Source organism: Aedes aegypti, chromosome 2 (assembly GCF_002204515.2).
Source record: "Aedes aegypti strain LVP_AGWG chromosome 2, AaegL5.0 Primary Assembly, whole genome shotgun sequence".
NCBI lineage: Eukaryota > Metazoa > Arthropoda > Insecta > Diptera > Culicidae > Aedes > Aedes aegypti.
The window spans coordinates 387,838,357-387,857,155 of record NC_035108.1 but is presented as its reverse complement, the minus strand read 5'-3'; the positions used below and the strand labels follow the sequence as shown (position 1 = coordinate 387,857,155).

At 36.5% G+C, this 18,799-nt stretch overlaps 1 protein-coding gene across 3 annotated transcripts in view; it reads right to left on the bottom strand.

Moving 5' to 3' along the window:
• The window catches only part of LOC5564557, a 487,044-nt gene that overhangs the window by 334,980 nt on the left and 133,265 nt on the right, over positions 1–18,799 (bottom strand). For all 3 annotated transcript variants that reach the window (XM_021846959.1, XM_021846960.1, XM_021846961.1), the window contains exon 3: positions 17,666–17,918. In XM_021846959.1, the coding sequence (XP_021702651.1) occupies positions 17,666–17,918 (253 nt within the window). The remainder of the gene's footprint in view (positions 1–17,665; positions 17,919–18,799) is intronic.

Genomic DNA, 18,799 nt, shown 5'->3' with positions numbered 1-18,799 from the left:
TGGTGTCTTCGACAAAGTTGAACAACTAAATAATACCTATTCGCATAAAACCTTACAAATTCAGAAAACACTCCCAAGATGGCGCTAGTGAGCCAAAACTTTATTTGCTTATATCTTAGCCCAGTTATGAGATACAAAATTGGTGTCTTCGACAAAGTTGAACAACTAAATAATACCTATTCGCATAGAACCTTATAAATTCGGAAAACACTCCCAAGATGGCGCTAGTGAGCCAAAACTTCATTTGCTTATATCTTAGCCCAGTTATGAGATACAAAAATGGTGACTTCGACAAAGTTGAACAGCTAAATAATACCTATTCGCATAGAACCTTATAAATTCGGAAAACACTCCCAAGATGGCGCTAGTGAGCCAAAACTTTATTTGCTTATATCTTAGCCCAGTTATGAGATACAAAAATGGTGTCTTCGACAAAGTTGAACAACTAAATAATACCTATTCGCATAAAACCTTACAAATTCAGAAAACACTCCCAAGATGGCGCTAGTGAGCCAAAACTTTATTTGCTTATATCTTAGCCCAGTTATGAGATACAAAATTGGTGTCTTCGACAAAGTTGGACAACTAAATAATACCTATTCGCATAGAACCTTATAAATTCGGAAAACACTCCCAAGATGGCGCTAGTGAGCCAAAACTTTATTTGCTTATATCTTAGTTCAGTTATGAGATACAAAATTGGTGTCTTCGATAAAGTTGATCAACTAAATGAGAACTATTCGCCTAAAACCTTATTTGTTCGGAAAACACTCAAAAGATGGCGCTAATGGTCGAACATTTTGATTGTTCATATCTCAGTTCAGTGATGATATACAACGTTCGACAAATGTGTTTAACTGAATGAGATCTAGTCACTCGAAAATTTTTTAGTTGGGAAAACACTCACTAGATGGCGCTAGTGAGCAGAGATTTTATTTGCTTGTATCTCAGTCCAGTCATAGATACAAAATTGATGTCTTCGACAAAGTTGATCAACTAAATGAGACATATTCGCCTAAAACCTTTTTAGTTCGTAATACACTCAAAAGATGACGCTAGCGATCGAACATTTTGATTGTTTATATCTCAGTTCAGTGATGAGATACGACATTGGTGTCTTCGACAAATGTGTTCAATTGAATGAGATCTATTCGCCCGAAAACTTATTAGTTCGGAAAACATTCACTAGATTGCGCTAGTGGGCAAATATTGTATTTGGTTGCATCTAAGTTCTGTTATGAGATACAAAATTGTTGTCTTCGACAATGTTGAACAACTGAATGATACTTAGTCACATAAAACCTTATAGCACTCACAAGATGGCACTAGTGAGCAAAGATTTTACTTGCTAATATCTCAGTCAAGTGATTAGATACAAAGTTTGTGTCAATGTTGAACAACTAAATGAATCCTATTCGCCTAAAACCATATTAGTTCGGAAAACACTCACAAGGTGGCGCTAGTGGTGAAGTGGTCAGTTCAGCGATGAGACTGAAAAAAATCGAACTCTCGAAATTGGTATCTTCGACAAAAGTGTTCAACTAAATGGGATCTATTCGCCTAGAAACATAGTAGTTTGGAAAATTCTCCCAAGGTGGCGCTAGTAAACAAACATATTATATGCTTTTATCTCAATCTAGAGGTTGGATACGAAGTTAGTGTTTTTGACAAAGTTGGAGAACTGAATGAGACCTATTCGCCTGGAAACTTATTACTTCGGAAATCACCTAAATGGCACTACTGGGCACACATTTCATTCGCCTATATATCAGTCCACTGATTAAATCCAAAGAAAACTATTCGCCTAAAACCTTCTTAGTTCGGAAGTCATTCTCATGATTGAAGTCCAGTGATGAAAAATTTGGTATCTTCGAAAACGATGATCAACTAAAGGAGATATTTTCGCAAAAAAACATATTAGCTGGGAATTGCTATTATGTGCGAAACATCAAGGAAACAACCAATAAGAAATTGGTCTGCGTAGATCAAAACAATGGATACTTACTATCGATTCGAGCAATAATCGCTTATTTCGGATGCAATAAGCCATTTTACGAGACGTTCGAATGACGTTTTCTGGCGGGCCGCTCATTGTTGTTGTTCAAAAAACTAGCATGATATCTGAATGGCGCTGGTCACATTTTTGTTGCCGATGACTTCCCCGTCTCTTTCAGCGCATGTTTCTGCCCGGTTTACATGTATTACAGGTAACGTAGATGAAAAATATCTTCCTTGCTTACTGATTTAAATTTTACATGCGAACATTAAAAACTGTGTTGCATTTCCACCAGCGCCATTATTGAATATGCTCCTTCCAAATGTAGCGCTAGAAGAAACGTAAATAAATCGGCCCGCCAGAAACTTTCAAAGCTGGTAAACAAACGGAAACCATATGATTCGAAACGTCTCATAAAATGGCTTATGCTCCTTACATTTCTAGATGAATTTTGACACCATTTAGATCTTTTGATCTTTTGAGGGAGTGAAGAACGAAAAAACCGACAAATTGACTTATCCATCCATGAACTGAACTCCAAGGGTGAAGGGCGGCTGTCAAATGAGAGTAAAATTGAATAGCCGTCAACCGAAGTCCAGAACCAGTTTTATGACTTAAACGTGGAAAAGTAAAAATAATCATTCGCAAAATGACAGGTAATAAATGCGCTTGAAAGATATTGTTTACAAGCGGTTATTAACTACGAGCTACTGCAGTGCGTTGTTGCCAATTTAATCCGAAAATTCTACTTAATTCCCAAAATGAATGTTTTCGAGAAAATTGATTACGCCTTCACCATTGTTTGGTCGTAGTTTTGTATGGTTTTTTACTTTTTAGAACCAGCGACGCGTTGAGGTAGCAGTAAAGAGCCTTCCTTGCTGAACTCACTCAGCCAAGAATTGTGACAATTTAGCGGGCACGCTCCAGTATGCTCCCCAGGTATTCTGGCCAGCTCTAGTGTCAAAAATCTTGGACCGCGTGGATTCGGTTCTATCGGTGAATAAGACTATATGCATCAGTGATGCAGTAACTTCAACGTTATAGCCGAATAATGTTGGCTTCAAATATTCACATCTGTAAAGCATGTAATAGTTGGAGTCCAATATTTGACTGTCATTGGACTGAAGGACTAGCTTTTGATCAGCACTAACGAAATTCTGATATTGCCAAATATATATTTCGATCACTGTCAGATCCGAGTCACATTGTATACTAATAACTTGACCCAGAATATATATTTTGATAGTTATGTTTCCATTATCAGCTGGCAAGTTTTATATAATCTTTTAGAAGACTATTCTGAAACATCTGTAGGTTTTTTTCTAAATCAAAATATATGATGTAAGATATTATTTTGTTTGTGGTATAAATGGTTTAAGTGTGCATAATTGTACATGTACATGTATGAAAATGTATGTATGTCTGTATCTTACTTACGTGGTGGAGCAGAAAATTGAATGGAAGTCACTAAATGATTTAGTTCTGGCATGCACCTTTCGCTTCTAAAATTTTATTCATTATGTTGCAATTTCTTTATCAGGGTACGTCCATAAATTACGTCACGCAAAGTTTTGCCATATTAATCCTCCTCAATTTTCCTCTGTTTCATACTTTTTGTATAGATTACAATTTTTATATGGGTAGTCACGTTTCATTGTAACCCCCTCCTTCCTCTTCTGTACGTGACGTAATTTATGAATTACCCCTCACCAACAGTTTTTTCCAACTTGTTTACATTGTAATGGGTCGAACTGCATGAAAATATATTTGATTAATCTCAAAAATAAACTTATAGAACAGCTAGATATGGACGACACACTTTCAAGAATTTTTTTGGATCCCCACCATAGACTTGAAATTTTTTGGTGAAATAAGGTTTAATTTATGGGAATACGACTATGAATAACAAAAACGGAGCTGAATTCCAATTGTGAGATACCTTGGGCGTTAACGGGTTAATGAGATCCACATTTTAATGCCATTCGTAGTCCTAACAGTAACTTCACAATATTTGCTAGCTACCATCATGAAAACATTTCCCAAATTTGAGTCTTTTAACGGGTTTAAATCGTGTAGAAAAGTTGGTTGAAAAAGGGGGGTCGGTTCAAAATGACCAAATGGATGGGGTAGAACAATGTGATGGATTTTACTCAGGTGGAGCAGATCATTGATGCGTGCCACTAGTTCTCTCTTTAATTCTCCCGCTGTTCTTATGCAGCGGAAATAGTGACATCAATGATCTGCGCCACCTGAGTAAAAATTCAATTTTTCAATTGTATTGTACCTTCTGAAAACACATGTTCGGCCACCTTAGATTTGAAATTGTATGTCATCCCCTTGTCTATCGTCTTCTGAGCTTTTCCTATTTCCGCAAAGTGTTCCTTGAACCTAACCTCGAGAGACCGCTTTGTTTGACCAACGTAGATCTTGCTGCAGTGAAAACAACTGATTTTGTTAACACCAACCTTGTTTAGTGTGTTTACCGGATCCTTGGTAGAGCCTAACGAAGTCTTAAGTTGGTTGTCTCTGCTGGAAAACACCAATTCGATTCCGAAAAAGCTAAGGAATCATGGCTAAGGAAGGCCCCAAACACAAAGTGGTCAAATATGAGATCAACAGCTTAAGCGGCTCCTTACAATAAAAAAGCATTTAAATTTTGACTCCTCTCACACTTCAATATAAAGAATTACATTCCAAGGAGTTGTTGGATAATACAGAATGCTCGTTAACTAAACTTTCATCCACCATACCTTCATGAGTTTGCTGGGCACATATTCTTCCAACCACCCCCATCCCCCTTAAGCTACGTCTCTGCTGCGTAGATTAAGGTTGAAATTTCGATTAGATGATAACTGGAAATGAATTTAAAGAAAAATGAAGCTCAACACTTCATAGCATACCACCGCCCCAATGGTATGTCGATTAGATCACAATTCTGTCAACGGACATCCATGAACGTACTTTATGGGGTCGAACAGAACCGAAATGGAAGTAAACAGAAGCGTACACCGATGGATTACCTGTACGCATCAATAACAAACGGAATGACCCGCCATTATGAACCGCCCCGGTATCGAATGACACGTAATCGCACGTGACCGTAATGCTGAAACCGTTCGGATTCAATGTGCTGATCTACCAGGTTTTGTTGGGGCCCAGATAGCCGTAGTGGCAAACTCGCAGCTATTCTGCAAGACCAAGCTGAGTTTCGTGGGTTAGAATCCTGCCAGCCGAGGATATTTTTGGATTGGACTTCCCAGGGCATAGAGTATCTTCGTATTTACTACACGATACAGATATGCAAAAATGATCAATTGGCAAAGAAAGCTCTCAGTTAATAACTGTGGAAGTGCTCATAAGAACACTGAACTGAGAAGCAGGATCTGTCCCAGTTGGGACGTAACGCCAGTAGAATCTACCGGAAAAAGGAAGGACATAATGGGGTTGGCTGGGGCTTCATCTATGTATTTAACTGCTACTCAATTCCTGTCTAGGTTCAATCGATAGACCAGACGACTGGGAAACTGGCCGTAACCGGCTTGGTATAATGAAACGCGACCAGCACCGGTAATGAAAGGTGGACATTTTTAAGGGTTCTTCGTCGCAACGCCTTTTCGAAGAAGTGACACTGAAATTCGCTATCGATCGGTTTGTGTTGTTGTGTGTAAGCTATTGCGCAACCCTTTTGGCCGAGTTGGACCAAGTGGGCAACACTTGGCGGAAGAATTTGGGTCGAGAAGGTGGAACCAATTGACAGTGATATGTGCGATAGGTTTAGGTTAACAAATGCATCGCTGTGTTATCTGCTGACCCCCTCCTGTTGCGTTTGTGGATGGAGCAACACAGGTGAAGCGAAATTTCAGCATACGATTATGGAACGGCTTAAACGTAGGGTGCAGTTTTACAAAATGCTATTCAAATTGCCAACAGAGTATAGTATAGTAATATTTGGTTCATATAACTGTGAGGTTGTAAGACAAAAGCTCGAAAGACAATACCATTTTTTTTTGGATCGTGCCGTTTTACCCCATCGGTACATATTGGGCCATATTTCCCTATTTTCGGAATGGATATCGATAGACATCGGCAATTACCTCGGCGGTGCGTAGAGAGAAAAGTATCCGATTGCGAAAATGATGACGATGGACGACGACGATTCGGACAGATAGCCCACCGTTAAACCTACATCCCCAAATCGGTCAACATATCTACTCGATTAACGTCAACACTTGTTATGCTGAAACTTAATATCCGTTGGCTGGCATCGGAGGAAACGTTGAACCGAGGCGGTGCGCATTATTCGTGACCACGTACAGTGTCTCCGTCGAACCGTTTTCGTTGAATGTTTAGCGTTTTTCGTCAATGGTAAATTGTCACAGCACTATAGGTACCAAAGCTGACAGAGTATGGACATCTTTCCAAAAGCCAGATTAATCTACATAGTGATTGTAATCCCTTTCTTGCATAAAAAAATCTAATAAATAATTTGGTTTTAATTTTGATAATTATGTCAAATTGGCGAACTCGCCAAGGGTGAAAAGGCACTTTAATAAAGATAAATAATAATAAAAATTAACGTTTGAATTTATTTCGAAGGTACGAATCGATCGAATTTTGCACCACCATTTATGAGTATTATGTTACATTCTTCTTCTTCTTCTTTCTGGCGTTACGTCCCCACTGGGACAGAGCCTGCTTCTCAGCTTAGTGTTCTTATGAGCACTTCCACAGTTTTTAACTGAGAGCTTACTATGCCAATGACCATTTTTGCATGCGTATATCGTGTGGCAGGTACGAAGATACTTTATGCCCTGGGAAGTCGAGAAAATTTCCAACCCGAAAAGATCCTCGACCGGTGGGATTCGAACCCACGACCCTCAGCATGGTCTTGCTGAATAGCTGCGCGTTTACCGCTACGGCTATCTGGGCCCCATTATGTTACATTATCAACGTCATATGGATAGGGTAATTTTCCGCTACCGTCGTTCGGGGTGACTTTGCGCCAATATTTTTACAGCTTAAATGTCACCCCGCACGGCGGTATTCGTCATATTAGCAACGTTTTGCGATCCACATAGGCATAAATCAGCAGCAACATTTTCAAAAAACATTTTTTTCTGAAAATAATAATAAAAAACATATTTTTTAAAATTTCAGCTCTCTTGAACTTCATTTCCCCAAAAACTAATGATGATAACGAATTCAACAATTTAAATTGGAAACATGGCAGATACTGGTGCAGTTGATCCAGTATTCGCCAAACTTTCGAACCAGTTTTTTTTATATTTTGCTCTGCTAAACATGGATTGGAAAAAGCACAAGGATTTATATCAGTTTAATACAGTTTCCTCATACTAAGACACAATTACCTTTCAGTAGGACTTATCTTGATAAGAAAAGTACCAAATATTGAGCATCAACCAGACAAAGGTTGTTGTAATGAAATGATCATCATTACAGTTCACCACAACACACAACAACGTTGAGCAAAAGTAGTAAAACGGAGGCCCAATGTATCGCAGAAGCAAAGCACTGACTCGTCTTATGTGATGATTACTTTAACGGCTACTGTGGCACTACTACAGGAGGCAAACCCAAACAAAGCAAGTAGGTATGGAATGAAGATTCAAAAATGGAATCGTCAAAAATTGATGACAAAGTGCGATCTCGTGTTTCCAGAAGATCACGAAGAACGTGTTCTGGAACTGCAGACGACTGAGGTGGAAGTGGTGATAATGGGATGAGGGGTATAATGTATATAATAGGAGCATAACCAAAACAATTGAGTGAGTATGAGGTGATAACTTTTGTTTTGTTTATAAACATTGGATTCCAAAACAAATCAGAATATGCAATAAGCTAAAGAGGGGCCAGCTGAAGTTTTGGGTTGGTCACAAGGAAAAAAGAACATTTTTTCTGAAATATGTTGATGAGCACACTAAATAATGTCAAAAGTATTAAAAATCATGTTTCTGTATTAAACCCATCTACCGGCAGCTTCATTTTTATTGCTAAAAATATTTGAATTGCGATAACTCCATTGTTTCTCGATATTTTTGCACCATTTTTTCACAAGATTTCAAAAAACTCTTCTAGTTCAAGAATCCGTGTCGATATTAATCATTGGTGATCTAGTTTTGAATATATTACGATGTTCCTTGAGGGACCGACATTTTCCATATAAAATGTCTTTGGCGGCCATTTTGGTTTTGGTCAATTTGTCAAAAAAATAAAATGTGTACCGTAATCCGGGGGCAAATTGATCACTGGGGTGAATTTGATCAGGTCGGTACCAAACATTCTATGTATTCTAGTTTATGAATGTCTAATGATGATTTTAAACTATTTGATTTTTATTAGGTTCAGTTTTGTATAGAAATATTCACAGTTTTTGAAGGTGTTAATAATAGTGTTGAAAATGTCGGTACTAAACAATCCGTTGGTGCTGAGCCTGCATGCAAACTTAAGGTATCAAAAATGTTGTGTAAGCTTCAGTGTGAACTGCTGAACTCATTTTTGAAATCGTACAGCTTTACAAGAATAGTTTTTTGCTCATAAAACCGTTTATTGTAGAATAACGTGCTTATTTCAAGGCAAATTGCATACATTTAGGTGTATAATGCAGATTTACAAAGTTTAATTTTGCAGTAAAATGATGATATACATGAGTTGTAAGAATTTTGACATCATTTTCAGATTCAGGAGACCCAAATTTAGTAGATAGGGAAATTTTACTTTCTTAAATATGCTTTATTGTATAGTGATCAATTTCGCCCCAATGTGTCATTTTCAATTTTTGATAATAAAACAAATTTTATGAAATGTTAAATTTAATTGCATAAAAAAGTAAGAGGTTGTTTCCGAGACACAACCGCCAAATTGACGTTGGATAACGTTAGCTTCTTCTGTTTCCAGGCTTGATATTGTCACGAACTTATGAAAGGTTTCTACGTATAAAAATCCAATCATTTTTTTACTATTTGTTGCATATCATTCTGATCTATTATGGACATTGTGTGTTATTATTTGGTTGGTTCGGTTAACACTTCAACACCGATAGAATCGATCGATGGAAGAAGAAGCATGAGCGGTAACCCTTGCTTCCCAAACAAATAGTTCGGTCGAACGTTAGGTCCACGCATGATCCATTAGTTGCTTTAGTGGGTTCCGAAGCCAGTATGAGGTTGAGGTACTTCTCCATGAAGTCCGCGAGCGCCGTGTTCTCCTCTTTACTCAAATCGATGTTAAAGTTGCTAGTCACGATGATTGGCATGATCTCTTTTTGATACTCGAAGAAGTTCCGCACCATGAAGAACTTATTCTGCTTCGTCATGGTATCCGGGGAAATGTAGAGCCAAATCTGCGATTCTAGAACTCAACCATCATGGTCCTGCAGTCGGCGTCCTGCGAGTGGTCTAACTGATCAGTTTGTTTGAGGATACCAACCTGTACGCGATCCACGCCAAGCGTGTCAGCATCATGCCGAAGGACATCCAGCTGACTCGTCGTATCCGTGGAGAACGCGCTTAAAATGAATTGCAGCATTTCAAACAAAACGGCCCTTTTCAGGGTCACAACAATGCATTCGACGTAAAAGAGTTACAACCAGAGACACTTCATCTATTACTATACATTGTTTAATTAATTTATTTATTTATCTATGATAATTTTGCTAGATTAGTTTTCAACGGAGATCAATGACAAACAAAGTTTAGGTTCCCGTCGCTCGGGTCGGGTGGCGGTAGCATTTTTGCAGTCTTCTATGTGTGTATTTACATGTAGGTAGCGACGACGACAACAGTACTATTCATAGTAAGTGATGTTTGTAAGGATGCTTAAAATATATCCCCGAGCCCGATTCTCACCTTCTTACTTGTTTTCCTGCATTCAGTTATTTGGCATTGTCAACATTATAGAAATCAGACAAGAAAAACCGTGAAAAGTGATCAATTTCACCCGAAATTACGGTATCAGCGATTTCCTTGGGAAATTGCCTAAATTTAGGCGTTTTCATCACAATTCTTGAAATTATTCATTCATTATTTCTTCAAATATTGCATTATTAAGAATTTAGCAAGCATTTCCGGATTCAGGGAGCTCATATTCAATATGTAGAGTCGTTTCAAAATATAACAATAATCGCATTGACAAGTGATCAATTTTACCCCGAAATGGGATTCCTCGATTTTTCATTTAAAGGACGATTTTTAGCACTAAAAACACATTTGTTAGAAAATTTTGGCACATAAGCCAAAGAGGCTGACTGTCGTACTTGTTTTCCTGAATTCAGTTGTTTGACATTTTCAACATTATTGAAAACAGATAAGAAAAACCATGAAAAATGATCAATTTCACCCGGAATTAGGGTACAAAGACGTCAAAGCCTTATAACAGCAAGAAAAATGTGCTTTTCTATGGAAAATAAGACATGCCTCGATATTTACCCATTTTTCAATAGTTTAGTCATGAAAATCAATAGTTTTCATTATTGGAATAGATTTGTAGAAACATTTCCAATCGATAGGTGCAAAAATCTTTAAAATCTATGCGGGCATTAGTGAGTTATTAACAGTCAAAATCTAACCACTTTTCGTGACGCGAGCGATTTTTCGTTTTTCGAAATTGTACCCCAGTATGTTGCCGTAAGACGTTATCCAACGTCAAAATCGATTACATAAACTGATACAGATCAATGAAGTTCTGATTTTACCGAAATAATTTTGGCAATATTTGAATTCTAAAGGATAACATGACAAAAAAATGTGAAATAGTGATCAATTTGCCCCCGGATTACGGTACTATACAATACCAGGTAATAGGGAGCTACTCTGGAAAAATCATATAAATCGGTTCAGTATTCTTGGACAAATCTGAAAATTACGATATGAGGGTTTAAGACGTTTCCAAGTCTTTATTTGTCCAGCGTGGTACCAGAAACGTAAATGCTCATTACTCACCAAATAGCTTCGTTTTTCACAACATACTTGCATTAATATATCATTCCGAGGACTGAATATCCGAATACGATAAAAAATCTGTAGCCTGAGATATTTACGTGGGTTATGGCTACGCGTCGGTTCCCCAAGGAAATTTGGAATATCTCCGGATATTGATTGTGGATATTGACCAATAATTAATACCCATACATATTCTTAAACTAGAAGAGTTTTTTGAACGCTTGTGAAAAAATGGTGCAAAAGTATCGAAAACAAAAAAGTTATCGCAATTTGATTTTTTTTAGCGGTAAATAATGAAGCTGCCGGTAGAGAGGTTAATACAGCTTGTGCGATTATAGGAACACATGTGCCTATACTTTAGGGGACTGTCTATTGAGGGTACACCGACCCTACTGCTTCCTTGCTCTGTTCAGTATGGTATGAAACTGGCATACAGTGTATGATGAAGTTGAAACGTTTGCTGGGAAGCGTCGTATAGTGGAATAATGCTCTGCGCATGTGCTGCCACCTGACTGGTAGTAGGAGAAACAAATGAACTTTTCATGAGAGGTTTTACGATGTTCAATTTTCAACTTTTTGTGTTGTATAACATTATCCATATTCACAAAGTTAATGATTGTCAGTAAAAAACTAAATTTGGTTATTTACAGAAAACATTTGATATTAGTTATATATATGCATTGTATTTATACTAGAGTTATCTAGATCTCTAGGTAGGTAGATCTAGATAGGTCACACGTTTTAAGTTATTAATGTTTATACTTAAAAGTTTTATTTGTGTAACATGTAGTAAGTAAAATTTACATACATTTAGGTTGAAAATGAATTGATGCTACACATCAAATCTTTAAGAGCATAAATCTAAAGAATGAAACGCTGAAAATTTTATCAACTCCAGTAAGCCCCCATTTTATTCCCAAATTTTCAAATACATTTTTCACTCTTCTTATTGTTAGGTATGTTCAATATCTGGGCTGGATGCGATCAGACAGCAAAATAATAGTGGTTTTAGTGACCAAAATTATCAAAATAGTAAAAAAAAGATGGTTGGAAGAAAAATTTGTAAAAAAAACTTGGTTATAGAAAAAACGTCAGAATAAACATTTGTTTTATTTTTGTTCAATACGCTGAACTGAAATTTGGCAACGAAAATTTTTACCGGTGATTTTTGCAGGTTTGTTTTTAACCATAGAGATAATATTTTTATAGACGTTTCTTTTATAATTTTCAAATTTTAACTGAAGTCTTATAGAGGTTTAACCCCTCTACCGGCAGCTTCATTTTTTACCGCAGGAAAAAAATTCAAATCGCGATAACTTTTTTGTTTCTCAGTATTTTTTCACCATTTTTTCACAAGTTCTCAAAAAACTCTTCTAGTTTGAGGATCCGTGTCGATTTTGATCATTGGTCATCTGGATCCAGAGATATTCTGAAATTCCTTGGGGGACCGACGCTTAATCATAACCCACGTATATATCTTAGGCTACAGATTTTTTAACGTATTCAGATGTTCACTCTTTGGAACAATACATTAATGAGAGTATGTTGTGAAAATATGAAGCAATTTGGAGCAGCCGTCTTTGAGTAATGAGCACTTATGTTGCTGGTACCAAGCTGACCAAATAAAAATCTTGAAAACTTCAAAAAACCTTATATCATAATTTTCAGATATCTCTAAGAATTATTAACCAATTTGTATGATTTTTTCAGAGTAGCTCCTTATTACATAGTATAGTATAGCCCACATTTTACTTTTTCGATAAGTTGACGTAAAACAAAATGGCCGCCTAAGACATTTTGCATGGAAAATGTCGGTCCCCCAAGGAACATTGGAATATCTTTAAAACCAGATCACCAATCATCAATGTCGACACGGATCCTCAAACTAGAAGAGTTTTTTGAGAACTTGTGAAAAAATAGTGCAAAAATACTGAGAAACAAAAAAGTTATCGTGATTTGAATTTTTTCTTGCGATAAAAAAAGAAGCTGCCGGTAGAGGGGTTAACATAACTCGTCGGAACATTTTAATATGTTTACCGTAAACTTGGTTTATAAAAAAAGAACGAATATAAGCAAGAGGGTGACAAGCAAGAGGTGACATGAGGGTGCACAAATGAAGGTTCACCAAAGGCGCTATTGTGACCGTTGATATATTCAAATCAAAGAATGATAAGAAACAATTCGCTGTAAAGGACAAATTTATAAAACTTTATTGGTTCAAAACAAAGTGCATCTCAAAAAGATTCGGCGGAATTTGACCTTAATGAAATTTATTGGTTGATCGAGAAAAAATATGATTTCGTCATTATTCAAATAATAATTTCACATGAAGGCTTAAACTTTTTGCTAAATTGCCAGCGATTCTAGTGAGATTAACACGTTGCCAGTTCTTGGGATTTTCTATTCGCCGGACTGTGAATAGAGTGACTGTATACGGCACTAGTTGTTATTCCTAACCGTCTCTGGCTTATTTTACGAAGGTGTTTGAAAGAGGTTTTTTCAGAAGCCATGTTTAAACTCCTTCTATAGCCGTAGTTTACTGCAGACAGTTCACTAGTAATCTATACATAAACATTGTCAGATATTTGTCCTGGTTTCCGCCAAAATTTATTCAAATGCTTAGACCAGGAAATGCAACTAGGTGTCCAGTGTATCTAATCTTATTTTTTTATTTGAAAGCTGTAAGGTTTTCATGATACATGTTAGGATTTGATTAATTATTATTTAAAATAATCTTCTGGACATTTGTTTTATATTTCGATCTACGATCCTCTTCATCAAACATTAAATCTGAAATAGTCAATTCTGAAACCGTTGCATGTAACATGTAACCTCATCTATACTTCTATTTTCAATTCTTTGACTAAATTTTTCGATTATTTATACAATCTTGAACAATCCATAGCTACAGACTATCCCAGATTCAAGATATTTGGGGCCTTTGAATTTAAGGTAAATTAGTTTGCTCAGCAATATAACGTTTTTCTGGAATTCATAAAATCGGATTTCTATTGAAAAGTACTGTTTTATAATTTGATTTCAAACTTTGAAACAAGTAGTTACGATAACCCAATGTACATGTACATGACAGAGGAACCGTTATTGACAAAAAAATGTCCATGAATTTGGCATCCGCCATTTAAAATATATAGTATTCAAGCATTTTCTCTGGGAATTTGAAAATATTCTAACTAGGGAATCGATATTTATCGTGATTTGGTGGTTTTGAACAGTTTTTGTTAGAATATTAACATGCTTCAAAATATGCCCCAACGGTGCATTATTATTAATTTGCAAACCAGCCAAGTAAGCATCAACTTCTTATTAGGCATTCAAATCATGTGATATCCTATCTTCTTTGTAAATTTCTCGTTTTGTCGAGTAAATCAGAATTTAAGGTAATTAATATATTTACCATTATATCTATGAAGTTTTAATTAGAGTTTATTTATATGGCTTCGTTACACTTATATGAATAAGTTTTCAAATAAAAATGTCCATAGGACTGACACTCGGCTTTCAGTAGATACAGTATTCAAGCATTTTCGTAGTTAGTTTGAAAATACATTACCAAAAGACAACATAACTAGAGTACTTGGATGTTCTGGACTTATTATGGAGCAAATTTTTAATCAGCACGTTCAATGTTTTTACCATTACTAAATGCAGCAAATTCCTGTCAATATGCTAATCAATGTGATGTTAGAGCGTCATTTACGCTGCTACTTCTCCGTTATTACAAGATCAACTAAACTTGCCCAAGGAATCAACGGATGCTACTTAGGATTAGTTATACCGCCATCAGTGTGTAAGTAATGGAATTCTCATTCCTTGTACTAAGCAATATCGGTGTCTGCTACGTCCGAATGAAGGACAATTTGGGTTATGGAAGACATGTTTACGTTTTACTATCTTTGAAAAAGCCGTTGGAATCCTCTGCACTTCCTCGAGAATTATTAGGAGTTTAAAAAATGGACAGGATTTATCTTGGTTAACAAAACGCTTAATTACAAGAGTCCTAGGTATTATCTCGTTATTTTCGCTGGTTACATCTCCCTCCAAACATATCAAAGTCGATAATATAATGAATAAAATAAAATAACAAATCAATTCGTCCATATCTACAAAACATGATTGAAGATTCAAAATGACGACACCTATGATGACGAGCCATTCAAAGACTATGCATAATGCAAATCATGCAACATCAATCGAAATAGTAATCTATCAGTATCTAACGGAAAAATCGACACTCATAGTATCGAGCAATTTAAGGATCTTGCGTTATTATGTAAAATTAAACCAAATATGAGGCTTGCTGCATTTAAATATTTTGCAAAATATGAAACAAGATTTATATCGACAATTACCGACTACTAACTATTAATAGAACAAATATAAAAACGTGCCATATTTAGCCCATTTAGAACATTAGAATAAAACTATCGCACCAGTCTATTATTCATTCTCGACTGAGCCAAAGGAGCCACATGTATAGGTTCACCAATACGCTTATTTGGGCTTCAGGATATTTCGTCTAAATACATTTGGTCGAATGAACGTTTGGACGAATGACATTTGGTCGAAAGTACATTTGGTTGAATGGACATTTAATGACGCTTAGTCGAACGGACATTTGGTCAGAAGTTTATTTTCTAATGGTCAATTAAAGGATCGTATAGTCGAAGTGATGGATGAAAACCAAACCGAAATTTTTGCACAATGAATGAATATTGAATCTATTTCAAGCATAATTTTCATCAGAACTCAATAACGAATCTATATAAATGATAAATATTAATCAACAACGACATTTTTATTTGTAAACATAATGTACTGTTTAATAACAAAGGCATAGAAATGAACTGTGATTTAAGCTTCATGGAAATACTTTTCGGTATATGTATAGATCACTGTAACTTCTGATAAGATAAATGTAAAGAACTTGAATCTTCGGAAAGTTGATCATCCTATGAAGAAATTTGAGTGGTTCTCTTATTAAGTCGCTATAAAAAGTCCAGTGTTCGGAATATGAGTCATGTTCAAAATTTGAGACAAAACGATACAAAGAAGATGCATGGATATAACATGTTTTGATTGCCTAATGCAAAGTTGATGGTTACTTGACTGCTTTACAAATTAATAATAATGCGCCGTTGGGGAAAATTTTGAAGCATGTAGCGATAACTTTCGATTTCCTAGATAACATTTTCTCAAATTGATGGAGAAGATGCTTGAATGTTATATCTTTCCAAATTATTGGACATTTTTTTGTGTTGATTGATAAATGGACCCTCATACATTGCCAATTAAGGCCCTCCTAGGTTAGTTCAGATGAAATTAAGTTTCTAACAGAATTTCAACTGCTCTGAGAAATTGATACTGCACCCATTGTACTTCCCTAGTTACGCTACTTAAAAATCTTCTCAGTGATTTGACAAAAATCTTACAAAGCTTGCACCAAGAACCTAACAATTTATTTATCCAATGATCGAATCAAGAACCTGCCAAGTATCTTACAAGAAGTCTACCAGTAATCACCACCAAGCACCTTACAAGGCATTCTAATTTAGAAATATGTTGAATATTCCGATGATATCCCTTCAAACCGTGTTATAATCCGCCAATGATCTTGTTCAGAATTCTACCACGGATATTAAAACACATACGAACATGAAATATTCTCAAGGAAATAAATTACAGACAACCAAAGCTTCAAACGGATTCTGTTCAGTATTTCAGAAACCAAATTATGGCAAAGATTAGCAATGACATGATGTGGAGTTTTCTTTTCATATGTAAACTTAAAATAACTGAGAAGTCTTTGATCCGTTTAATCTGTTGCACGCTCCTTTGTGGGCGAGCGAAGGAAACCCGATCAATTGTGTCAGGTTCGCGTTGTACGGATGAAGGAAATCTAATTGTGTCAGTAGGTAATGTTTGTTCCGCATGTTTCTGCGGAGCGAGCGACGAAGTTAGGATTGTATCCGGTTAACGAAGTGCGTTTATGAAATGAGTATTGGTCATCTGTGTCATCTGTGGTTACGTGAGTACAAACACGTATTCATTTCAAATTAATCTTTAATCGTTTATCAAAACGAATCCTTACCCATATCAAGACTCCCAGTGTTTTCTTGTGGAAGTGCAGAGAACTCATACGGTTCCATAAAGCAAGTAACACGTCATCATCTCCCTCACATCCCTAAATTGACCTGCATTCGGACGCAACCGGCGCCATTATTATTTGTTCTAAAAAAGAGAGCGCCAGTATTTAGACATTGAGGATGTTACTGATCCTGAGTTGTGTTTGTTTGTTCCCTGTGTTAGTACTTTAGTAAACTTTATATATCAGCATTATAAAAAGGTTTAGTTTCTATCAAAAACTTCGACTTGTTAACAATGTGGTTTAAAATATACCACAAAAATGAAAGATAATTAGGCAAATAAAAAAAACTGCACGACACGAAAAAACTGGAATTGTCTATAATAAGCGCGGTGGCGTTAGCCTAATTCACGTCTATGCTATCATCCTGAAATTTTAGACTTCCATAGCTAGTAACGGCACTTGTAAATCAAACCAACAATCTGGCTAAATTGTCTAAAATTCAATCACAGCATGACGCTTCTCCCAATGAAGAAATGTCTTAATTACTCTGATGTGATTTCGATCCCCGCTGCCTATTATTTCCCGCAATCCAAAAACTCCACCTACCTTGGTTCATTGTGCCGCCTCATGAAATATTCATTGACTTCCAGTCCGTCCAGCTCGTAGAACCTGGGCTTCCTAGTGTTGGTTCCATATCCACCCCCATTGGCATCTCCTTTTCCGTCATTGATGACCACGGTCAGCTCACCGCTTCCAGCACCGTTGCAGACGACGTATTCCTCTTCCTCCTCGTCATCGTTGTCCTGCTTCCGACGCTTCGGAGGACAAATGAAGTCCCGCTCGGATAGATTGTCTTGATCTAAAAATGGTAACGAAAGGTGATATACAACCGCGGTCTCCTCAGCTAATCATAAACACGGTGTGTCCGAAAGCATTATTAACGAAAAAAAATACCGTCAAGTCTGCCCCTTCAAGTATGGTATTCATACATCGTCTACGTGCATTTGAAAATGTATCATCGAGGGAAATGGAAGTAATAGTGACTTCTTGGTTTTGAGCTATTTTCAAATGATATTGAATGTCCATGTCGGCAAAAATTGTATTTTCGTTGATGTGGACAAAGCAAGCTGATTGGACGATAGCTAGAAGCTTCTGCAGGAATTTTGCCGGTATTCAAATTGGTACAACCTTAGCATTCTTCCATTTGTCAGAAAAATATCAACCAAGAATGCTAAGCTACTCCCTGGAAGCGTCTTGATGAGGATGTAAAACATTCCATCATTGCCAAGGGTTTTCACATTTTTGATTTTTTTTTAAATAATAGTTCTCACTTCTCCCAAATCAGTCCGCCAGGAATTTTCGAAAACCTTCCCTTTGATTAAGAATGCTTTCGAAGTCCTGAGTAACTTCCCAGTAAACACACGATCGTATATGAAAGGATATAAGAGTACAAAGGTGGAGGCGATATACGTACATTTAGCATGCAGCCTTATGGCGCATGTACGTATATTGCCTCCACTTTTGTACTCTTATGCGCTATCGTATACGAGTTTGTGTTTAATGGGTTGATTTTCAATTGAACTAGTGAGTCCCTAGGTGAGTCCTTAATTTATATTATTCGCGCTTACAAACTACATAGCAAGTTTTTGAGCTTTTTTGCAATTAGTTGGTAATAATTTGTTTCACTCCTTCGATGCCAAACTTGGCTTCTGATCTCAACATTTTAGGCAATTTCCAGTT